Source organism: Petromyzon marinus, chromosome 22, assembly GCF_048934315.1.
Source record: "Petromyzon marinus isolate PM22_M1 ecotype Great Lakes invasive population chromosome 22, UKy_Petmar_22M1.pri1.0, whole genome shotgun sequence".
Taxonomy (NCBI): Eukaryota; Metazoa; Chordata; class Hyperoartia; order Petromyzontiformes; family Petromyzontidae; genus Petromyzon; species Petromyzon marinus.
In genome coordinates this window covers 12,510,627-12,535,405 of record NC_133688.1, presented here as the reverse complement: position 1 = coordinate 12,535,405, position 24,779 = coordinate 12,510,627, and the positions used below count along the sequence as shown (strand labels likewise).

General features: G+C 48.7%; 1 protein-coding gene across 5 annotated transcripts in view; it reads left to right on the top strand.

Annotated features, from left to right (window-relative positions):
* Nucleotides 1-24,779, top strand: part of GAPVD1 (GTPase activating protein and VPS9 domains 1) — a 71,297-nt gene that overhangs the window by 28,291 nt on the left and 18,227 nt on the right. The window contains exons 12-26 of one of the 5 annotated variants that reach the window (XM_032959032.2): nt 155-328; nt 2,174-2,347; nt 3,244-3,378; nt 4,201-4,335; nt 5,139-5,258; nt 5,956-6,033; nt 6,939-7,186; nt 7,268-7,598; nt 9,204-9,365; nt 10,227-10,516; nt 11,426-11,510; nt 12,791-12,874; nt 21,427-21,543; nt 22,678-22,807; nt 23,563-23,684. In XM_032959032.2, the coding sequence (XP_032814923.2) occupies nt 155-328; nt 2,174-2,347; nt 3,244-3,378; nt 4,201-4,335; nt 5,139-5,258; nt 5,956-6,033; nt 6,939-7,186; nt 7,268-7,598; nt 9,204-9,365; nt 10,227-10,516; nt 11,426-11,510; nt 12,791-12,874; nt 21,427-21,543; nt 22,678-22,807; nt 23,563-23,684 (2,385 nt within the window). Of the gene's footprint in view, nt 1-154; nt 329-2,173; nt 2,348-3,243; nt 3,379-4,200; nt 4,336-5,138; nt 5,259-5,955; nt 6,034-6,938; nt 7,599-9,203; nt 9,366-10,226; nt 10,517-11,425; nt 11,511-12,790; nt 12,875-21,426; nt 21,544-22,677; nt 22,808-23,562; nt 23,685-24,779 lie in introns of all 5 variants that reach the window. The other 4 variants (XM_032959030.2, XM_032959027.2, XM_032959031.2 and 1 more) reach the window with 4 other exon arrangements.

Genomic DNA, 24,779 nt, shown 5'->3' with positions numbered 1-24,779 from the left:
TTATGGCACAATTATTTATTCGGACCGTGCCGCACCCGTCATTGCCATCACTGCAAGCAGCCTAACGCACCGCACGTGTTATTTCTCCCTCCCTCCCTCCTTCCCTCCCCTCCGTCTCCCTACCCCGCGTTGTGTGCCGGTTGGAGCGCCACAGCAGGCCTTAACTCGGGCGTGTTCGCGTGCGCATACCCGGACCCCTCAGGGCCGTCGAACCGCTCCAACTCGGTGTCGTCTCTCGACCTGGAGGCCGAGTCCGTGTCAGAGCTGGGAGCCGGCGCCTCCGCCAACAGCGACGCGGCTGCTCTGCATCTCCTCGAGCATGAGCAAGGTGAGCACTGCCGCTCTTCCCCCTCCCAGAGCGCAGGGGTCAGAAAACCTGCGGCTCCGGAGCCGCATGCGACTCTTTTGAGGGCTGCTTCGTGGCTCCCGAGACGATAATTGCAAAAAAAACAGCCCTCCAAATTATATTTGACTAAAACAATAAAATTCTCACGACGTTTCGGCCACAACACAAGTAGCCTTCTTCAGGTGAAGGAACAGAACTGTCGGGACGACATGCCTTTAATGTCTTATTTTGTTTTATTTGTTTTATTCTCTTTCTACGTGACTTTACCGAAAGAACCAAGAAGATGAATCCTTGCAGTCACGAAAGCTTTAAATCGAAAAATATATTTGACTAGCTTAACTACCCGGCTTTGCCTGGGACTTGGATTCACCACGCCCGGCCGCTTTTGTTTCCCCAATGGCGATGTTCACACACCACACCAGTTACGTGTTTGAGGCTGAGGCTGAATCGACCTAGGAGAGGCCCAGGACCAGTTCAAAGAATCGTGACCGGTGGTGGCCGTGAGCGGGAATCGAACCCGGGTCGCCGGGTTCGTAGTGCAGCGCGCGAATCCCTACGCAGTCGCTGCCCCCCCCGCCACACACAGGATAAAGACAAAGATCCCCCATGTAGCCTGTGAGACTGTAGGGGGCAAGTGCTGTTAGCGAGCACCTATGAAGGCTGGCACGGCACACGAGGGGGTGGGTGGCCAGCACCACGCCCGGCCACCTTTGTCCCCCCAGTGGCAAGGTTCACACAGTAGAGCAGTTACTCGTTTGAGGCTGAGTCGACCTAGGGGAGGCCCAGGACCGGTAAAAATAATCGTCACCGGTGGTGGCCGTGAGCGGGAATCGAACTCGGGTTGCCGAGTTCGTAGCACGGCGCGCTAACCACTACACTACAATGCGTTACGGTTCCACATGTGTGGGTCACATGACAGATTTGACGTTACAGCTCACTTGCCGTGCAAAAAAAAAATGCATTATTGAGCTCCCCCCCCCCCAAAAAAAAAATTGTTGCATGTCGGGAAAGTACGCTAAACATTTTGAACAGACACACATATTCACAACTTTGTCTTTTATATATATGGAGACAAATGGTGAATGTTTAAAATCCCCAAAAATGATTTGTAATGCAGCGTTTGCAAATCGTTGTGCCCGTGCGGTTCTTGTATTCACATGCATTGTGGCTCTCGAAATATTTAGTTTTTTTTATCGAATACAGAGAAAATGACTCTTGTTATTTTGCTTGCCGACCCCCTGCCATAGCAGGACCTTCCTGAAGAAGTCTCTTTCAGGCTTTCCTGGGTAAATAAAGGGCACGTCACATAATGCATCTCATCCTATGGTGGAGCTTGTGGCTCTCGAAATATTTAGTTTTTTATCGAATACAGAGAAAATGACTCTTGTTATTTTGCTTGCCGACCCCCTGCCATAGCAGGACCTTCCTGAAGAAGTCTCTTTCAGGCTTTCCTGGGTAAATAAAGGGCACGTCACATAATGCATCTCATCCTATGGTGGAGCTTGTGGTGGTCGCCAACCTCTGTTATTCTTTCCTGGTGGCTGTGGTGGATCTCTGATGTAAAGAAAAATATCTTTATAGCTCATCAGATTCTTCCGGTGTAAATAAATATTCCGATTCTGATATATTCTGATTCTGGCTAACGGGGCTGACGTCGAGGCTTTCGTGGATAACCGAGTGAATGAACAAGCAACTCGCGTGCCACCGCCATGGGTCGGAAGATGGCAGGGAATTCGGGAGATGACAATTTTTGGTTAATTTAGTGATGATGATGATGATGATGTTGGTGATGCGTCCCTCCCCATTGTTCTTCCCCATTGTCGGCAGCCACGACGCAGGACAACCTGGATGACAAGTTGCGCAAGTTTGAGATCCGCGACATGATGGGGCTCGGAGATGACCGCGACATCTCGGAGACGGTGAGCGAGACGTGGAGCACCGACGTCGTGGGCAGCGACTTCGACCCGAACCCGGACGAGGATCGGCTCCAGGAGATCGCCGGTGAGTGCGTGACTGTGGTTGTGAGCGAGCGAGCGAGGGCGTGCGTGCGTGCGTGTGTGCGTTTCACTGGTGGGAGTTGAATTCCCGCGCATGGACAACACAAGTGGCTATTATCTGAACCTGTCCTGCGCCTCACCGAGGTTGACTCGGCCTCAATGGGTACCTGGTGCTGTGTAAAAAGATTGCCACTGGGGAAACAAATGCAGTCGGACGTGGTGCTTGCCACCCACCCCCCTCGTGTACCGTACCGACCTTCATAGGTGCTCGCTAACAGCACTTGCAACAACAGTCTGTTACGGCTATATGGGGGATCATTGTTTCACCAACGCAGACTATTGACATCGCATAGTCATTGTTTCAGCAGATTGAGATTAAGTCACTGGGCGAATTCAAGCTTTGTGCAAAGCAGAATTTAACATATCAGAGCACTGTGCCATATTACTCCATATGATCTTATCCTACAGAACTGATTCAATGCGAGCCCGATACAAGCACCGATCGCCAAATGCACTGGGGTGGGGGGGGGGGGAACAGAAATTCCGTAAACGGCAGCCCCGAGCTCAACGCAGCAGGGCCCATTGACGGGGGGAGAACTGGGCTCACTGCCCCACCCAGGTGGGGACTGCAAGCAGGGACATGAACGTTTTTACGGGGAGGGGGTAAGGACAAGGGGACAGATAACAAGCATAGTGGGGGGAAAGAAAGGGAGAAGGGGGAGGAGGGGAACCGGGAGGGTTGGGTCTAACATTCAAACCTAGCTCGTCTAAAAAAACATCACGCCTCAGTGACACACGTGCTCGTAGCTGTGCGTGCTCTCGTGTAGAGTTTCTCGGCAGTGGGTTGGGGATGTGACTCGGAGTGCGATGGGGGGGGGGGGTGGTGGTGCGCGCGTGCAGGCACAGCGGCGGACAGCATGCTCGGGAACCTGCTGGGGCTGCCCGGTTCGGGGCTGCTGGAGCGCTGCACGGGATCCGCCATGTCGGAGACGACCAGCGAGGCGTGGAGCGTCGAGGTGCTCGCCAGCGACTCGGGTGAGTACACGGGCACGCCAGTGAACGCGTGAATGCGTGAACGCGTGAACGCGTGAACGCGTGAATGCGTGAATGCGTGAATGCGTGAATGCGTGAACGCGAGCACACCCATGTCTTACCTGGCGCGGTAGGGTGCATCCGCCAGTCATCTCAGTCGGTCAACCCATGGCACCTGGCTCTGTCCCGTGACCTCCTCTCCGCAGCAAGCCTTGGATGCTTCACGTGGCCTCAAAGTGCACCTCGCGTGGTACAAGCATTGTGGTGAAGTCACCACTTAGTGGTGAATGGCGGCTGTTGTTGTGTTTTACCTTCGGCCTGCTGTTGTCATTCTCCGTATGGATGAACTCCTCTCCCGTGCCCAGGGTCACGGGAGAGGAGTTCATCAGGGGCAGGCACTTCTGGGCGTCCCCCATCACCACTCACGTGATCTCTGCACTGGAAGCCCCTCGGTAAATTCGACTCATGGTGCTCGGTGCGAGTTCAGCGGGCAAGGAGCTTAGTTTTAGTGTGCCAGCACTTGACCGTGCGTGCCTATGATTTTGTGTTTCCATGTGTGCTTGCATGGATGAGCGTGTATGCACACGTGTATATGAATATGTGGCGAGTGGCCACAACTAACGTCGGTGGCATCGGAACCGGGCCTGGGCCCCTCTCCCTTAGGTCGCCTCGGTCTAAAAAGAGTACTTGGTGCAGTTTAATGAGCGGTCGAGACAAATAGTAGCCTGATGTGGTGCTGGCCACATCACACTACTTGTGTGCCATGCCGGTCTTCAAGGGTTATTGCTTACAGCACTCTTTTGTTGTCCTGTGTGTTCCTCACAGAGGTGACAGAGCTGAAGCAGGAGGAGCGGTTGCAGGAGCTGGAGAGCTGTTCTGGCCTGGGCTCGGTGTCAGACGACACGGATGTGCGGGAGGTCAGCTCCAGGCCCAGCACTCCTGGCCTCAGCGTCGTCTCGGGTAAGGCCGTTGAAGATGCAAAGATTTGTCATTTGAAATTACATTCTACAGGCGGCCTGGTGGCTGAATGGTAGAGCTGAAAAATACCCCGCTTTAGCTCGGTGTTTAATAACAGGTCCCTGCAGGGTGGGCTGGTAGGAACATTGGAATTTTTCACTTCGTTAAAGTATTGAAAGGGGACGGACGGACGGACACATTAATCTATTGCAGGCTGGTACACTCAGTTTACAACTTCGTTCCTACCAGTATAAAACATCATATAGAGTTTAGTTTGGCACTTAAAACGGTTCCATTTCAGAAGCAGTTTGGTGTCGAAAAGGCTGTCTCGGTGTCCTGTACCACTGGTGAAAATTGGGATTCGGTCCCGGTTATACATATTCTACTTGTGAATACAGGCAAAGGGCGGAAGTGGGCGGCCTTCGGCAGAGGAGTCGGCAGGACCCATGAGCAGTATATGGGATCAACATCAGAAAGAGCAAAGCCACTCTGTGGACATTCCATAAAGATATTTTTATTTCACTTTGGAAGGATGACGGCATGAGTTGACTCCCAGTTGGGAATTGAAATCGACATTTCAATAGTAATTTCAGTGCTTTGCCAAAACGCTTATGTGATCCCTTTGACCAGTAGATATATTTATACATTGTCTTCCCGAGAAACAATATTTCAGAGCTAGGGTCAGGCGAATGAAAAAAAATCACCGGTGTTAATTTATCGTGGTGACCAGTTTTTGTATGCTTTAGCACAAACCTTCAGTAGCCAGCGAACGGGCTGAACGCTTGTTCGAACGTGTCGACTCTCAGGCATCAGTGCCACCTCGGAGGACAACCCCAACAAGACGGAGGACCTGCGCTCGGAGTGCGACTCGGACTTCGGGGGAAAAGACTCCATGACGAGCCCCGAGACCGAGGAGGCTGGGCGCGGTGCGTTTCCTCTCGGTCCTTTCATTCCGCAGCCTCTTCACCTTTTGTCCACCCACTGTCGTGAGCCAGTCACTCGGTTACATATAACGATGCAATGCCCGATCCACGAATACGAAGGAGACATCACAGGCGATACACTCCGCTGCTCCTGATGCGTTTATCTGGCCTGACCACCTGAATGTGAAATTGTAGTTGCTCTGCATCTACATCAGCCATACCAAAGGAGAAGACGACCCGGTTACATCTCTGCTCTGATATTGGTTGTAAATCCCTCTTGTCAATCCACCGCTGGATGAATGCGGATCTCCCCATGTCCTACAAGTTGTGGGGTTTTTTGACCATACGTTGCTGGTCGGTGGGTTGGTGAAGGTTACAGTGGGGGAGGGGTTGTGTAGTGGTTAGCGCTATGCTGCGCTACGAACCCAACAACCCGAGTTTGATTCCCGCTCACAGCCACCAACACCAGTGACGATTATCTGCAGACCGGGTCTTGGGCCTCTCCTAGGTCGGCTCGGGCTCAAATGAGTACCAGGTGCGGTGTGTAAACATCACTAGGGAAACACAAAGGCGGTTTGGTGTGGAACTGGCCAACCACCCCTCATGTTCTCTGCCAGCCTTTGTAGGTGGTCGCGTACAGCACTTGCCTTAAAAGTGTTAAGGCTATATGGGGGGGTGGATCTTTGTCTTGTGCGTGCAGGTCCTCAGCAGCTGACCTCCTCTTCATCCCAAATCGAGTCCATCCTCTCCATATTTGATCCGCTCAACCTGGCAGACGGTGAGAGGGATGGACGCAACTAAAAAACAAAGCAGACTTTTGTATGCTTAGGGTCATTACTGACCGGAACTGAACTGATGACAGAGAGGTCAATTAGAGTTGGATGGAGCACATTTGGAAAGCTGGACTCGATAATGAAAGCGTTATTCCATTGCGCTAGAAGAAACAAGTTTTAGAATTCCCTCGCATGAGATGTCCTCTGGATAAAGCCATCAATGGAGACCCAATAAAGACATAAAAAAACACAAACAGCTCTTCTTTTCTAATCATAATACTACACCTGGGTGTTCTGACCTGTCCTAAACCAGTTTGGAGCTTTGTTAAAGAGATAATTTACTTTAAAATAAGTCAGATGCTGCAATTATAACCCGGCCGTGACATTACCCCGATGTCACGCGTACATTTAAAAAAGTGTCAATGCAGGGCCGTTACTTACTTAAGCATCTTCACAATTATTTTAAAGTCTTTATCATTAAGAGTATGAATTGCGTGTTAGGAGAGCTTGGGACACACATTTTTAGGTCCTATTTATGATAAGATTCACCTCCTAGCAATTGTATGAATTGCCACGATTCAGGGTAGGTGTTCTGTTGATTCTTTTTTGTCTTGGATTTTACCATCTCACCTGTATTGTGTCTCATTTTTTTTATTTATCACTTAAACAGTTTGCCTAAAAGTAACATTCATTAAATATTTGCATGAATCGTAATGAATCCATTCTAGCGCTCACAATTTGGTACAGTATCGTACACACGAGAACTTGAGTTTAGCAAACTAATTGGCGCCACCGTAACATGCTTATCGGACGACATACATATCCATCAGAAGATAGCTCCTCAATCTTTCTTGGGCTGCGTCTTCTTCCTTTTTGTAAAGCTGTGCTTTGTGCCGTCGTCACGAGACAGGACCACCCGTGGTGCGGCCCAGGATCCAGGTGTCGCGCCCGGAGCACTCATCCCCGTCCGAGCCATTCCTCGCGGATGCAGCCGGCAATGCCGGCGGGGGGGACGGGCAGCCCGGGCACGGGGGACAGCACCCGACTGCGCCCGGTGGTTTCTGCGACGCTCCTTCCGCCGCTGCCTCTGGTGGGGCACCGGGCGCTTACGGTGGCTTCGTGCCACCACCACTGCCGCCACTGCAACCGTCGCAGCAGGTGCAGCAGCAGCAACAGCAGCAGCAGCAGCAACAGCAGCAACAACAACAGCAACAGCCCTACCAGTTCACGCCATCGCAGGTGCACTTCTCCCCCCAGCTGCACGGTGGCTCGGGACAGACGCAAGTTCACTTCCAGACGCAGCATCACCAGCAGGGCGACGGGGATGCGGCTGCAGCTGCGCAGGCGGCGATGCCTCACCCCGCGGCGCCATCGCCACCCCAGCATCACCATCACCACTACCAACAGCAACAGCAGGCGGCGGTGGTTGCGGCGCAAAGGCCATTTGGGTGGAAGTCGGCGTTCGAGCGGCCGCAGACCGTGCGGGAACGCTTCACGCAGTTCGTGCGGCCGCGCAGCTCGGAGGGGACAGGCGGGCCTCCTGGCCGGGACGGCTACCCGCGGAGCACGAGTACGTTTGCGTATCGGTAGTGCGACGGTGCCAGCGAGACGGAGCGGGGCACGTTAGCCCGGCCAGACAGATTGAGAGATTGCCTTTATTAGTAACCGAGCGAGAGCCCATAGAGACGAGGGCCGAATTAATTTGCTTACTCTTTTTTTTTTAATCAGTTGTGTAAAAGTGCCTCTGCACAAATGAGCATGAGGTGGTGCTTATTGCCATTAGCAGCCCTTAGCCATTACTATAAATTGCACAGTCCTATGGTGGAGCCTGTTTCTCTGTAACATGACCGCTGTGGCTTTCCGCAAAATGGTACACGTATTGAACTGTACTCCTGAATGGAATTTGAACTCGTGACCTTTTGATGACGCATAGAGCACTTGAATCACACCGCCGCACATTCATTCATAATAATTTGTCCTTTATTTACTTGGCAATGTCTCACTTGAGTCTCAATAGCTGGTGTAATCTGGAGGAAACTTGGGGGATAGCAACCTCTGCACAAATAGCTTCCCAGCAATGAACTTGCTTTACTACGATAGATTGACCACCTCGAAGCACTGCTGATGGGAGACTTGCATGCGCAATAGTCTCCACACAATCCACCAACCCCGCGTTCAAAGCACTGGATTACAGGCGTGCATCGTCTACTGGTTTGGCACACTTTTGGCTTGCATATATAACTAGGAATATAACGAGGATTATTCATCACTCAACGTTTAACAGATAATCATTAACAGGCTCTCACGAGGTTTCCAGTTCTAAGTAGCAGAAATTCACAACTAAAAGTATGCCTCTTGCGTGCGCTTATTTGAGCATTTAAAGGACGTCTTTGTAAACTTTAAAAATCTCCCTTGTCTTGGCAAATTAGTTCTGCGTCATTTGTTCCATGAGCTGCAATGTAACCTTTGCATTGAATATTCAGAAATACAAAGCAGCCAGTGGCTTCGCACGCTCTTCCATTCGCATAAACCCCCAAGCTTGCTCATCCGAATCTTCTGCATATTTTGCCATGTCAACTTCACCTACCCCACGCCCCACCCTCCCCACTGTCCCTTTAGCCCCCCCCCCCCCCGCCTTTTCCGGTGGAATAGATAACAAAGATTCAGTATTTCGATTTAAAGCTTTCGTGACTGCAAGGATTCATCGTCTTGGTCCTTTCGGTAAAGTCACGTAGAATGAGAATAAAACAATAAAACAAAATAAGATAATAAAATTCTCACGACGTTTCGGCCACAACACAAGTAGCCTTCTTCAGGTGGGGAGAGACAGGTCTGTATTCGAGCTCTGTCTTCCATACAGACCTGTCTCTCCTCACCTGAAGAAGGCTACTTGTGTTGTGGCCGAAACATCGTGAGAATTTTATTGTCTTATTTTGTTTTATTGTTTTATTCTCATTCTACGTGACTTTACCGAAAGAACCAAGAAGAAAAAAAGATTCATTAATTTTACGTAGCATATATTGATGATTGTTACATGCATGCACTAATTGTTGCACGTAGCTTGAGCGTGGTGTGCTAATCATTACCTGCCTGACGTTGTCACTGGAAAGGTACACAATGGAAAGCTGTCTTAGCCTTGTTGGCCTCTCGCCTGCACTCACGCCCGCACGCCCAGCAGGTCTGGGAGCGCCTCTGGGCCAGGGATTGGCCAGCGCGGCCCGGAGGGGCCCGGGTGGCGAGGACGCGGTTGGGCCCTCCCTGAGTTGGTCGCGAAGGCCCGTCAACTCGGAGGAGAGCTCCCTTCACCACGCCTGGACCAAGCGCACCACTTTCGCCGGTAGCAGACCCACACCTCACTCCCCCGCACCTCCGATTAGCATGGTTGGCTGCGTTACGGTGCGAGAGCAGTACTACGTACATACATACTCACCGCCGTCACTACGTTGCTCTAGTTAATGATGCGAGCATCAATTGGTTTAGTGTTACATATTTCACGGTCTCGGCGATGATTCATGAACGTTGTCTTCATATCCACGTGTTTGCATTAATCGTGGGTCAGATTGAGTCTTAATAGAGTATTGCGTAAAAGTAATTTTTAATGTATGCCATTGCTCCATCAGTTGCGGAAAATAAAAATCCTGAATCAGCATCTTCACTCATAAAGTAAAAATGTTGTTAAAACCCATAGTAATAAGACATCAGAGCAAATCTTGGTTAGGGTTAACTCAGCCCATCATTCATCCAGTTATCAGAAAATTCACACCACATTTCGGAAAATCGACAACAATGGACATCCCTATGATATAGGTTTTTTTGGGTTAGATCACGTAAATATAAATGTGTCGTTAAACCCGCCACCATCCGACACGGCCAATTAGTAAGGTTTGTCACGTAAACAGAACATGCCAATTCGTTACTAGTACAGCACAGCAGTGTGCTGGAGAGCCAATAAATATTGTGGATTTACAAACCTAACTAATTGGCTGTGGTCAGGTGTTGGCGGGTTTAACGACATTTTTATTTATGCGATCTAACCCAAAAAACCTACATTATGGATGATATTGTCCTATGGAGGCTGTTCCCGGCCATAAGAATATGGAATCACCACCACGTGTTGACGGCGGCCAACACATAAGATCGCAATCCTTTACATGTATGAGCAGGGAGACACTCCGATGTTTGTTTTTTTTTGGTCCAGGCGATGAAGCCATGCTGGCTGCCTCTTCCTCGAACTGGGGCATCCGCCGTGGCGGTGGCGGCGGCGGCGGTGGAGCGAGCGGCGGCGGCGGTGGCCGGGAAGAGCTGGGTCGAGAGCTCCCTCTCGGCTCCGAGGCTCGCAACAGCGTGTCCGAGCCGTCCGGCCCGGGCGTCGGCTCTGCGTCCGGTTTGTCGTCCGGGTCAGCGGGCACGGGAGGTCACATGGCCGGCTTGTTGCCCTCCGAGTCGCCGCACGATGACGGGGGCCATTTCGCGGCTGTTTCGGACCAGGTGCGTCCGCCGTTGGCATGCCGAGACTACGTTTGGCCGAGACGTCGTGTGCCTTGTGTTGTTGTTTTTTTTCAATGTCTTCTTAGCAGTTCGCGGGGTAGTAGAGACGTGCGTGCAAATTTGAGTTTGCACTTCACACGGTGTGGCCTTAATGTTCAAGTTGACAAGTGGACTGCTCTGAATCTCTCGGTTTTCTCTCTACACTGAAGAAAGACCATTTCCTGAAACTGTAGCCTATTAAATAGTTTTCTTGTAATAACACGGTGTATAGTGGTGGAGCAGTGGCATAGTGGCTCGTGAACTTCACTTGGGGTCCCAACCTTGACTAAGCTCAGTGACGCGTAAGATATAAACTGTTCTCTCTACCCCTCTTTCACTGACTCCCAATGACCAGCGTGGGAAAGTATTGTTAAACATACCCCAATGGATGACACGGAAGTGGATTCATAAACGACCGCATATGTATAATAAAATACAGATAAATATAATTTGCATTATTCTTGGTTCTTTCGGTAAAGTCACGTTGAAGGGAAACAATAAAATATATATAAAACAATAAAATGTTCTTGCCGTTGGTTTTCACACCTGATGATGACTGCTTGTGTTGCAGTCGAAACGTCGTGAGAATTTTATTGTTTTAAATATATTTTATTATTTTATTGTTTCCCTTCAACGTGACTTTACCAAAAGAACCAAGAATATGAAGCACTGCAGTCACGAAAGCTTTAAATCAAAATATAATTTGCATTGTAATAAGCAAATAAAATCAAGCAAATCCTGATGTTGATGATCCCACTCAGCTGCGTCCTATATACCCAGGAAGGAAAGGTTAGGGGTGAATGCGTTGTGTTTTTTGTATGCGAGTATTCCTGTGCAATACCGGCTTGTCTTGTCGTCTCGTGTTGGCAGTCTGATGACAGAAAGGACAGTGATGATGAGAAGTCCGACAAAAGCAAGCCGTGGTGGAAAAAAAAGCTGTCGGCCATCCAGAAAGGTAACGGAGCGTCCAGTCAGTTCGAGGAGAGCCTCCTGTGAAAGGATACTCCATTTCATCCATCAGCTCGGGCGCCTTCTGTGAGATTCGTATATACGGTGGATTAGTAGTGATTGTCAGCGAAGGTCGCTCCATCCACCATTGTGACCTCTGCTTTAAATCAGGTTAGCTCCCACTATCCCGGCGGAGAGATCTCATACCTGTCAACCCATACGGGTTAGCCGCAGTCTTGTACATGGAAATTGAGTTTTCAGGTCTATACAGCGTACAGCCGTTTTAATACGGGCAAACAAAACGTGTTTTAGTAACATAATTTTTGTCTATTTGTTTGTGTTTCTCCCTTGTGATGGGAGGAAAGTTGAGATGTGTAAGGGCACGAGGTGATCAATAAGGTATGATAAGGTAGGCACTGATAAGGGGTTGACAGGTATGTGATCTACACAGGCTAAATTTATTTTCAAAGCAATTGGAACAGATGTGACACCAAGTTCTTAACATGTCAGGCTCAAAACCCTTGCACTCTTTAAATATGGCGAGGCACAATTCTGCTACATGGCAGCAGAAGTTAATACCAGTTTTGTAGACTGCTCATTCGCTCACAATGCTGTGCAAACCTGGAGGCACGGGGCATCCCTTCTCCAGTTAACAATTCAGTTTAGTTCGGGTGAGGCCTATTGAGGTGATAAACTCTTTGTCGATGGTGACCCTTAGCCCTATCCTCTGAAAACTGGGCTTCTCTGACAAACTTGTAAAGTTTGAGTGCATTTGATTCTATTTGCATTTCTACCTAATTTAATTTAATTTTGCAGCCTGCTTTTTTAATCCAGTGTATTGAATGCATTTGCTAGTACCTTATTATGATCTGCCGTTGCATGCAGTGACAATGTGTGATTAATTATTTTGTGATCCCTAGCTCTGTACGCATTTAGTTGTGAAATGCACTGCACAGTCGTCCGTTATCGAGCCAGGCCACCCTTTCAAATACATCATCTCCGTGGGTTCTCACCTGTTGAAATTAAAATCCATTTTAATTTATTTCATACATGACCGCCTCGTACCAGTTTCAACGGTCTACGAGTCCTTTCAGCAAGGCCTCGGCAAATGTCACCGGGCACCCTGATGTCATGGTCATAGTTTTTGTTTGTCGGTGAGAACTGGATCACGTGTGAGATGTAAGGAAATACGTCGCTCGCGTTGGCCATGTGCGGTTGCGCGTGCTGTGAACGGCATTGGGGCGCTCGACCTGTGTTTGTGACGGAGTAGTTTGTGGCTTCTGACAGGCCCCATCAGCTTCAAGAAGAGAGACAGGCAGGAGCGGGAGCGGGAGGACGGGATCATGGAGAACAGGTTTCAGGCCATTCCAGGTTCGACACCGGATGATCTGTCTGGTCTGGCTTGGATGGTCTGTGTCTGCCACTCACACTTTGTATCCGTACGTCAGACTGTGGGTCCGTCTGTTGGGATTGGTGCCTGTCTGTGTTAGACTTTGTCATACTTTCCGTTTGTCTGTCTGTGTGTATCTGTTGGAATTTTGTGTCCTGCCTCTTTCATACCATGCAATCTTTTTTTTTATGGTTGGTTCTCTGTCCATGTGAAAACCTAAATACATTCCTCTAATCGTGTATTTAGCTCTATAGTACAATCATAATGGTTAGCAGCAGCAGCCATGATCAATCCACTGCTGGATGAAGGCCTACCCTGTATTGGTCATGGGGATTGTTTGACCATACTTTACCATGGTGGTCAATGCAGGTTAAGGAAGAGGATAGGGGCCCAGCACCATTTCTCAGATATCACTTGCCAACTGATGTTAGCAGTGGCCAGGAATCGAACTCCTATTGCCAGATCAACAGCGCATACAGTGTGATAACCCACAAAGACACTGTTCAAATTCGGTGGGATGTAGCTGCTCCCAAAAACAAAACACCAACAAGCCGGATAATAAATACAATAGAATACTATTTAGAATTTTTAATAATCTGTGTATGATCATATCTCAAGAATACAATGTGTGTGTATGTATGTGTGGGCAGCACTGGATAGTGGTTGGTGCGCGACGCTATGAACCCAGCGGCCCGAGTTCAATTCTCGGCCATGGCAAACATTTCAGTTTATTTATTTTGGTATAGCCCTGTGAGCCATTCGGCTCTTGAATCGGGTGCAACCACAACAAACAAAAAAACAAAAACACGAACAAGAAAAAACATCTTAAAGTGACTATGTGACTGCGCAAACAGAAAATCCATGAAAAAAAACAGCAAAATATTCCTGAAAAAAAGCACCGTACACCAACGCTGTGTGCAAAAAATCCCAGTAGGATGCAAGTCAAACAACAACAACAACCACAAGAAAACTTAGATTAAGGCCATCAGTCTAACTCCGTACTACAACAAAACAAACATGTCCAAACCAAAAAACTTTTCGAAATTACCAAAAAATAAAGCCATAATTGCAACGTAACAGTGATCTTCATAATAAAGGTTTTTGGGTTAGATCGCGTTTATTTATAAATGTGTCGTAACCCTCCACCACCCGACACGGCCAATCAGCAAAAAAAGTGTCACGTTGACAAAAGACAAATAATTCACTACTTCAGCCCACCGGTGTGTTGAAGAGTTAATCCACATTTACAGTTTGAGTACGACGTTTCGCTGGTAAATACTTCCAGCATCATCGGGCAATTCGCCAGAATGGTAAAGCCCTCGCTTGCTCCCGGTTTTATATAGAGCAGCAGGGTGACGTCATCACTTAACTCATCAGGTGCAGTGATTAGAGGCGGAGGGGGGGGTAATGTAATTATATAATCGATTAGTAATCAGTCATTGGTTATGATTAGTAATGAGTTGTAGATTAGTAATTCTTTAAATCAAAATGTAATGTGTATTATTTAATAATACGCTTCCAGGCCGCACTAAGCCGGTAGCTGTCAGAGCGATTAAAGTTATTCTTGTTCCTCTCAATTTCAATGGATTCTCTAATTAGTCTTTGCCAGTAATAATTAGTTTTACACACCACTGCAACATTGTCAAAATCAATTGAGTGTCCTTGTTGACAAGCATGTTCTGCCACTGCCGACAGTTGTGTTTGAGATAATTTAATATTTCTCTGATGTTCTTTTAGTCTTACGCTGATGTTACGTCCCGTCTGCCCAATGTAGCAGCTGCCACATGAACAATTAATCCGATATACACCTTCTGTTGATAGTTTAGGTAATGCGTCTTTAGTGCAAGATACTAGTTTTTGAATTTTGTGTACTGTACCAAATCTTACTGTAATGTTTTGCTTTTGCAAAACGCGGGCTAGTTTGTCAGTTACTCCTGAGATATATGGAATTTTTATTGTTTTAACAATGTGGTCGCTTTCAGTAGTATTGCTTTGCGATCGTGATTTGGCATTCAGTGCTCTGTTAATTTGAGCATTATTGTAGCCATTCTGTCGTAGTGCGTCTTTAACGTGTTTAATCTCTCTCACTAGACTCTCACCATCTGACACCGTTTTCGCCCGATGTACGAGCGTCTTGATAAGAGAGGATTTTTGAGCTGGATGATGATGTGATTCTGCATTCAGATAGGCATCAGTGTGCGTTTGCTTTCTGTAAACGCTGTGTGTTATTTTACCGTTTAGGCCATGTCCAAGCAAAATATCTAGGAATGGGAGTGTGTTATTCACCTCCATTTCCATGGTGAACTGGATGGCCGGGTTTTGTGCATTGAGATGATTTAGAAAATCATTAAGTGTATCTTTACCATGTGGCCAGACAACCAAAGTGTCATCCACATACCTAAACCAAAAGGATGGTTTTAATGTGCTCGAGGCAAGTGCTCTTATTTCAAAGTTTTCCATGTACAAATTTGCTATAGCAGGGGATAAAGGAGAACCCATTGCTGCTCCTTCCTTTTGTTCAAAGAAATCCCCTCTCCATAAGAAGTAAGTGTTATTTAAACAATGGCCAGCAAGTTTCGGAATATCTTTTTGTAAACCGGTATTCTTTACTAGTGTATCAAGTAATTTAAGCGATTCGTCCACTGGAACCTTAGTGAATAGAGAAATAACATCAAAACTTACCAGAATATCATCAGGAGTAAGTTTAATATCTTTAATCACATTCACAAGATGTTCTGAATTTTTTATGAATGAAGATGTCTTACCGATGTAGGGCTGTATTTGTTTGGTTATATATTTTGCCAATTGATATGTGGCAGAGCCAATTGTACTGACTATGGGTCGTAATGGGATGCCGATTTTATGAATCTTTGGTAGCCCATAGAGTCTAGGTGGTTTTGAGGCCCTTGGCTTAATTAGGTATTGCTCATTTTTAGGGATTAATGAATTTGCAATTATTGCAGTGGTCTTACGTTCTAAAGTATTAGTTGGATCTCGTTTAATTTTAATGTAGGTACTTTCCTCTAGTAAATTTCTAATTTTATTATCATAATCGGCTCGTGACATCACTACAGTAGTGCGGCCTTTATCAGCTGCTAGGATTTGGATATCCTTATTTACACGCAGCTCTCTTAAGGCTTTTGCCTCGTTAGAGCTAATATTTACTTTTGGAACTTTGCTATTCTCAATTATTTTAGCAACCTCATGTCTAGTCATCTCTGCCTCATTATGTGGAAGGAGTCTAACTGCTGATTCTACCTCAGCAATTATCTCATCCACTGGAATTGTGCTTGGGGTAACGGCAAAGTTAAGGCCTTTAGAAAGGATAGAGACCATGTCACCGGTTAATACAGGTTAATACAGTGTTGTGGCAGCTGCTACATTGGGCAGACGGGACGTAACATCAGCGTAAGACTAAAAGAACATCAGAGAAATATTAAATTATCTCAAACACAACTGTCGGCAGTGGCAGAACATGCTTGTCAACAAGGACACTCAATTGATTTTGACAATGTTGCAGTGGTGTGTAAAACTAATTATTACTGGCAAAGACTAATTAGAGAATCCATTGAAATTGAGAGGAACAAGAATAACTTTAATCGCTCTGACAGCTACCGGCTTAGTGCGGCCTGGAAGCGTATTATTAAATAATACACATTACATTTTGATTTAAAGAATTACTAATCTACAACTCATTACTAATCATAACCAATGACTGATTACTAATCGATTATATAATTACATTACCCCCCCCTCCGCCTCTAATCACTGCACCTGATGAGTTAAGTGATGACGTCACCCTGCTGCTCTATATAAAACCGGGAGCAAGCGAGGGCTTTACCATTCTGGCGAATTGCCCGATGATGCTGGAAGTATTTACCAGCGAAACGTCGTACTCAAACTGTAAATGTGGATTAACTCTTCAACACACCGGTGGGCTGAAGTAGTGAATTATTTGTCTTTTGTCAACGTGACACTTTTTTTGCTGATTGGCCGTGTCGGGTGGTGGAGGGTTACGACACATTTATAAATAAACGCGATCTAACCCAAAAACGCGATCTAACCCAAAAACCCAAGCCTTGTCCCTAGTTTTCATAAGCTTTGTAATTAAAGAATCAAACCATGGTGGGCGGTTGCCTTTAGTTTTAAATCTAACCAACGGAGGATGTTTGTTAAGAATTTGGAAAAACGTGTACCTGAAGGTCTCCCAAGCCAAAGTCAGGTTGGGGATATCACAGACCTTGTCAATATCCGAGTGAAGCACATCATTAGTAAATGCCTGAGTGCTGAAGTGTCTCAGAGTGCTTCTCAACCAATTTAGGGGGTGCTTTGGGTTTGGCTGATGATCTCACCCCAAAAATGAAGGAGTGATCACTAAGGTTATTACCCAGAACACCAGTCAGCGTGAAATTGTGAGGGGCATTTGTCAATAGGACGTCAAGCAGAGATGACTGTCCCGGATTTTTTAGGTTGGGTTTTGTGGGGATATTTATTTATTGAAACGGATTAAATTCATCTGCAAAATTTGTGGCCACGGCCGGCAGGTTTAGCCAATTCCAATTTAGATCACCCACTGAAACTATTTCACCTTTAGAGAGGACCCCAAAAAGCTCTCTCAGTGCAGATGCAGCTTCAACATCCTTCCCACTAGGTGGTCGATAGCAGCACACTACCAATATCTGTTGATTTTTTGGTAGAGTTATTTTGAGAGCCAGACCTTCAAAGCAACATTTTTTTTAAACAAGGAGTGAGCTAGTGAACATGCAATAGTATTTCGAACATAGATGGCATGTCCACCTCCTTTAGATCCTCGGTCAAGCCGAAAAAGGTTGTAGTTGTCGATCGCAATCTGCAAGTCATTGATGGCAGGAGTGAGATATGTTTCTGTTAGGCAGAAAATGGGGCCCAGTTTTAGTTGACTTAATTTAATCATACCAGCCCTCTGATGTTGACATGTAGAACACCAACACCTTTCCTGCCAGAAAAATCTACAGAATTATACGAGTTATTTTCATTTGGGCCAGGATGAAGCTCAATACCACCCAGAAATAAGAAAAGTAGAATTAATAGTTTGCACAAGTATTTTCTGTGAAAGGATGTAGAGCGGCGAACCTTGGACGAATAGCAGTAGCTCGCAGACGGTGTTATATTTAAGAGCAGAATGAAGTTTGGAACGAGTGCTGGTGAAGTAATGGGAAAAAAATAGGGTTTAAAAGGATACAATGATGGAGTGTAGAAGTGTATGAGCTGTTTCATTAGCAGGTGTAGTGGCAAATCGAGCAACAAGTATGGACGCAAAGTAACGAGGGTAGCTGTTTGTAGAGTTGAGTGTGGCACTAGATATGGCCGGGAGGGACAGCAGTAGGATACACAGCAGGATAATTGCCATCTCTAAAATATCCGGGGTAAACACAGATTAACACACAATCGGAAAAGAAAAAATATATATACTTGTAGGCCGAGCGCGAGAAAACGTCTTGTCGCGCTCATCACACATGCACGGCTTCTCGCCCATGTGCTAGGGTTGAACAGTGCCCCCCCCCCCCCAGACAGGGACAGCAGATTTTTGGCTGTTGTGGGCTCGGCTGAACCGCTTGCACCACTTCCTTTCCCCGCCGCAGGATGGTGCTCGAGCTAGCCCTCCTTGAGCTCAGCCCACGACTGAAATATCGTTTCTTGGACTCTCGTGTCTCTGCTGCCCGACCAGGCGGCCCCACTGAAGCCCACACAGGGGACTCTTGGCCATCTTGACGATCTCCGTGAAGTTCTCCAGGAACATAGCTTGGGGTCCGTCGCAATGTTGCCTTGGCAGGAACATAGCTTGGGGTCCCTCGCAATGTTGCCTTGGCAGGAACACAGCTTGGGGTCTGTGGCAATGTTGCCTTGGCAGGAACACAGCTTGGGATCCGTAGCAATGTTGCCTTGGCATTTACACAGCTTGGTGTCCGTAGCAATGCTGCCCTGGCAGGAACACAGCCTGAGGTTCGTGGCAATGTTGCCTTGGCAGGAACACAGTTTGGGGTCCATGGCAATGCCGTCTTGGCAAGAACACGGCTTGTGGTCCGTCGCATTATTAACTAAGCCTCACTCAGGCTGTGCCATGGGCGCGATCAACCAGGCCTCACTCAGGCTGCACCTTGTGCATGATTAACCAGGCCTCTCTCAGGCTGCGCCAGGTGCATGATCCGCCAGGCCTCACCCAGGCAGTGTCATGTGCACAACCAGGCCTCACTCAGGCCGCGTCACGTGTATGACCAACTAAGCCTCACTCAGGCTGCGCCTTGTGCATGATTGACTAGGCCTCACTCAGGCTGCGCAAGGTGCACAATTAGCTAGGCCTCAGGCAGTGTCACATGCGCAATTTTCTAGGCCTCACTCAGGCTGCGCCATATGCGCGATTTACTAGGCCTCAGGCTGCACCACGTGTATGATTAACTAGGCTTCACTCAGGCTGCTCCAGATGCACGATCAGCTAGGCCTCACTCAGGCTGCGCCAGGTGCACGATCCGCCAGGCCTCACCCAGGCAGTCTCATGTGCACAACCAGGCCTCACTCAGGCCGCGCCACATGTATGACCAACTAAGCCTCACTCAGGCTGAGCCTTGTGCATGATTGACTAGGCCTCACTCAGGCTGCGCAAGGTGCACAATTAGCTAGGCCTCAGGCAGTGTCACGTGCGCAATTTTCTAGGCCTCACTCAGGCTGCGCCATGTGCGCGATTTACTAGGCCTCAGGCTGCACCACGTGTATGATAAACTAGGCTTCACTCAGGCTGCTCCAGATGCACGATCAGCTAGGCCTCACTCAGGCTGCGCCACGTGCACAATTAACTAGGCCTCACTCAGGCTGCGCCACGTGCACGATTAACTAGGCCTCACTCAGGCTGTGCCAGGTGCACAATCAGCTAGGCCTTACTCAGGCTGCGCCACGTGCACGATTAACTAGGCCTCACTCAGGCTGCGCCAGGTGTACGATCAGCCAGGCCTCACTCAGGCTGCGCCAGGTGCACGATTAACCAGGCCTCACTCAGGCTGCGCCAGGTGCACGATTTACTCGGCCTCACTCGGGCTGTGTCATGTGCAGTACTACCTAGGCCTCACTCAGGCTGCGCCAGGTGCACGATCAGCTAGGCCTCACTCAGGCTGTGCCACGTGCACTATTAATTAGGCCTCACTCAGGCTGCGCCAGGTGCACAATTAACTAGGTCTCACTCAGGCTGCGCCAGGTGTACGATCAGCCAGGCCTCACTCAGGCTGCGCCAGGTGCACGATTAACCAGGCCTCACTCAGGCTGCGCCCGGTGCACGATTTACTCGGCCTCACTCAGGCTGTGTCATGTGCAGTATTACCTTGGCCTCACTCAGGCTGCGCCAGGTGCATGATTAACTAGGCCTCACTCATGCTGCTCCAGGTGCACTATTAGCTAGGCCTCACTCAGGCTGCGCCAGGCGCACGATCTAGCTAGGCCTCACTCAGGCTGCGCCAGGTGCATAATCAGCTAGGCCTCACTCAGGCAGTGTCATGTGCACGACCAACCAGGCCCCACCCAGGCTGCACCAGGTGCACGATCAACCAGGCCTCTATCAGGCTGCGCCAGGTGCACGATCAGCTAGGCCTCATTCAGGCTGTGCCACGTGCACTATTAACTAGGCCTCACTCAGGTTGCGCCAGGTGCACTATTAACTAGGCCTCACTCAGGCTGCGCCAGGTGCACGATTAACCAGGCCTCACTCAGGCTGCGCCAGGTACACACACGAGCGCACATCACACCATCACACACGCACACGAGTGTACACCATCACACACACACGAGTGCACCACCACTCAATCACACACACACAGTGCACATCACTACACCATCACACACACACGAATGCAGAAGTCCCTCTCGTCACGGCCACTCTCATATGGCTCACCCTAACACGGCTCACCCTCGCACGGCTCACTCACACACACGGCTCACTCACACGCAGCTCACACACAGCTCATTCTCACTCACATTTTCACACATTCTCACGCACAGTTTACACTCACGCAAAACAACTCGCAAAAACAACTCGCACGCTGCTACAGACGCCGCCACCGCCATCTTGCTGGGGGAGCTGAGTACTATCAGAATCAGTCTCAGGCCTCTCCTGGATTGACTAAGCCTTACATGAGTACTTGGTTTGGCATGTAAAAATCAGCACTGCTGAGACAAAGGTGGCCGGAATTGGTGCTGGCTACACTACCCCCCCCTAATGTGCTATGCCAGCCTTTATAGGTGCTCTTTAACAACACTTGCCCTAACTGTGTGGCTAAAAGGAAATTATCTGTCTGTGAGTGATGGGGAGGGAGCGGTGGGAGAGGTGGTGCTTTAGTTAAAGGGAAACCCAAGCTCGTGTTTGCTAAGCAGTGTCAGGTATAAGGATCTCTCCCGTGAACGCGTATACAACAGCTGCACGGGGCGAACTTGTGGACAGCAGTCTGTCAAAGGCTACACGGCAGATCTTTGTCTTGGTTAATGTAGTGTGCGTGTTGCCCTCCCTGTTCAGACGAGGCAATGCAGGCCCTGCCAGTGGTGGGCCCGCAGACATTCGCCGCTGATGACATCCTGGACAAGTACCGCAGCGCAATCAAGCGGGCGAGTCCCAGCGAGGAGCAGCACAACGGTACCGGCTGGGTGCTCTGTGTCTGTGTGCATCTGTTGGAGTGAGCGAGTGGATGTGTTTTGTGGGTATGTCGATGTCTATGGGTGTATGTGTGTGTGTGTGGGGAGCGGTAGTGTAACGGTTCGCGCGCTGCGCTACTAACACGGCGAGCCGAGTTCGATTCCCGCTCATGGCCAGCACCAGTGACAATAATCTAAATCGGTCCTGGGCCTCTCCTAGGTCGACTCAGCCTCAAATGAGTACCTGGTGCAGTGTGTAAACATTGTCACTCAGGAGACCGACCCCCTCGTGTGCCGTGTCGGCATTCATAGGTTCGTGCTAACAGCACTTGCCCAAACATTCTGTTAAGGCTATACGGGGGATCTGTGTCTTTATGATGCCGTGGTGACGTCACTGCCGCTTGGTGGCGAACGGCGGTTGTCGTCGTTGTATAATAGTGGTTAACCGCACTGCGCTACAGACACGGCGGACTTGGTTAGATTCCCGGCCACGGCTAACAGTGGCGAGTGATATCTGAACCGATCCTGGGCCTCTGCTAGATCGACTCGGACTTGGCTCACTCTTTATTGGGAGACACCTGCACAAGAACAAATATATTCTCCGCCACCCATGAGACAAGACACGGATCGCTTGTCATACGTTTTTTTTTTTATCGGGTAAAGTTACTTTCTTGGCCTAGTTGTCTCTGCTAGCGTTTATCTTTGTTGATCGGCCTGAGCCAATGTGTACAATTCACTTTTCCAGTGGTGGTTCCAGTCTCTTCATTGCGCAATCACTGTTGGCTCCCAGCCAAACGGTACTGAAATTATTGGTACCCTGGAAGAATTGTGGGGCGAGTCGGTCCCTGATTCGGATCTGAACTTGTAACCTTCGGATTTTGAAACACCTCACCACATGATCGGACATATTATGCTAATTATTTACAACTCGTACGATTGGTTACGACAAGATCACATCATTTACTGTCAGATCAGAACTGCTGGGTTATGACCGTTGCCGTTTGATTAAGCCCAACTAAAACTTCCCCAGGTCCTTAAACCCCACCCACGTGTGTGAGTGTGTGTGAGTGTGAACCTCCGAGCACACCTTTGGCCGTAGAGGTTTTTGAATGAGATCTGTCTCTTTGTTGTGCAGAGGCAGCGGCGGATGGGGACATTTTCCAAGAGTCTCCCCGTGACGAGGGTGCGCTTAGCCTCTCGGCCGACGATCTCCCAGACTCGGCGAGCCAGACGGCCCTCCCTCGGCACTCCTCCTTCACCTTCAGGTGTCCTGACTCCCTTGCACAAAGTGCCATTCAGCCTTTTGTGTTGGAGTTTGGTGGTAGAGATGCAAATTACAATATTCATGATTGCTTCCATTAATCGATGAAATAAACATTTGCGTCGAATTTGCATATGATTGGAATAAATGATGTTAACGCTCGACTCAAAACGTGTTTGAAGCACAGGATTTCATGGTTTTGATGGCGTCATTATCATCATCACTAGTCATTGGTGTATCACGCTGAGTGTGAACTTTGAGTTTATCGTGTTTTGGAAACCAACAGCCTATCGTCCGTTTTAAAATGCCTGCCGATTAATCCGTTATCATAAACATATGATTAATTTCACCCCAGAGCCTTGCGCTAAATTGGGTTATCTTATGGAGAGTGGTGACACAGTGCTTGGCACAATGCACGACAATCCTGGTGACTTAAGTTTAATCCCGGCCAAGGCTTATATCAGTGGCAGGTGGTATCAAACGTGTCCCGGGCCTTTCTAGGTCAACTCGGATTTAGATTAGTATTTGGTATGGTGTGTAAACATCAGATGTGCGGGCACAAAAGCGGTCGTCGGGCATCGTGTTGCTAACTAAACACTTTCCGAGACAAAATTACGTAAGGAAAGCGTTTGGTTTTTGCGGAACCTGTGCGAACGCACGTTGTTGTTGTTTTTTCCCCCCGCCCATTGTTCTTCGTGCAACTCCCCCGCTCGTTGGCGCCGTCCTCGTGGCCATCGTCGTTGTCGTCGTCGTCATCAGAGATGCCAAGAAGAAGTTACGTCTGGCGCTGTGCTCGGCCGACATCATGGCCTTTCCGTTGCTGTCGGCGCCCGCTGTGCGCAACGGCCCCTTCCCGGCCGCCGAGCACTTGGACCCCGAAGGTCAGCGGCACCGGCGCGGGTTGCCTTGAGTGGCCGTGATGGTGGTGAAATCGGTCTGTCCGGCGTGCTTGCGCAGCCGCCGGCATTGTCGGTAATGCTACGCAAATGATAGATCAGCGAAGTTGCTAATCACGTGAACATTTGTTGCAGCCAAAAACCTTAAACGCACGTTGTTTCTAAATGTGGAGGGGGAAACCGGAGGACCTGGAGAAAAATACACACGACCACAGGGAGGGAGATATGCAAACTCCAAATATAAAGGTGTCAGGGTCAGGACCGGGTTTCAGGAGGTCATCACCGCCAATGCCGCGGATGCCATCAAACCTTCCCATTTCAATTCCTCGAGATGTATCTCCAAAGCTGTTGCAAAGTTGACACCAATCTATGTCAATGATATATTCGGTGTATCACCGTAGCATCACGAATGTATGTCCCTGTATTAGAAAAGTCTGCTGTTGTGGAAACCAAGATGTGTTTAAACGAATGGATTGATGCTAGAGGGAGCAAAGAACTTTGTTGCAATCGTCAAGTTGATTAACCCGATGCATCATCGTCATCATCATATGCAGATTTCCTTTGAGACCTCTTGCTCAGTGGGTTCTTACCGTTGTAAATTGTGTCATCTGTCTATCCTCTAAGGTCAGCCGCCTAATGCCACTACCCTATAACCTTCCAAAGATAATTTTGCTTCCAGTGCAACCCAGTCTTTCGATATTTTCTCGGCCCTACCGGAGCGTGACCTTTGCACACAGACGCAAGGATGGAACAGCCGTTTCAAGAAGTTATCATTAATAATGACCGTGAAAGCAGAACAAAACATTTTGCTACGCGGCTGCCTTATTAAAACTGTTGCGTGGGTGTGCATGTGTTATGAAAAAGTAGCATTGTGGTACGTAGTGGCCCGTAGCACGTTCGGCACAGGGCCCCCGGCTGTTGGGAACAAAAAAGGGGCCCTCCCGTCCAATAATTCATCGCTTGTCACAGCCCAGCACCCGGGGCCCCTCCAGCCCACGGGCTCCGGCGTGGCTGCTTCGCGCACCGCCCGCGCACTCGGATCAGCCGCCCACTCCCCCTGGCGGTACGCACAACTCTTCG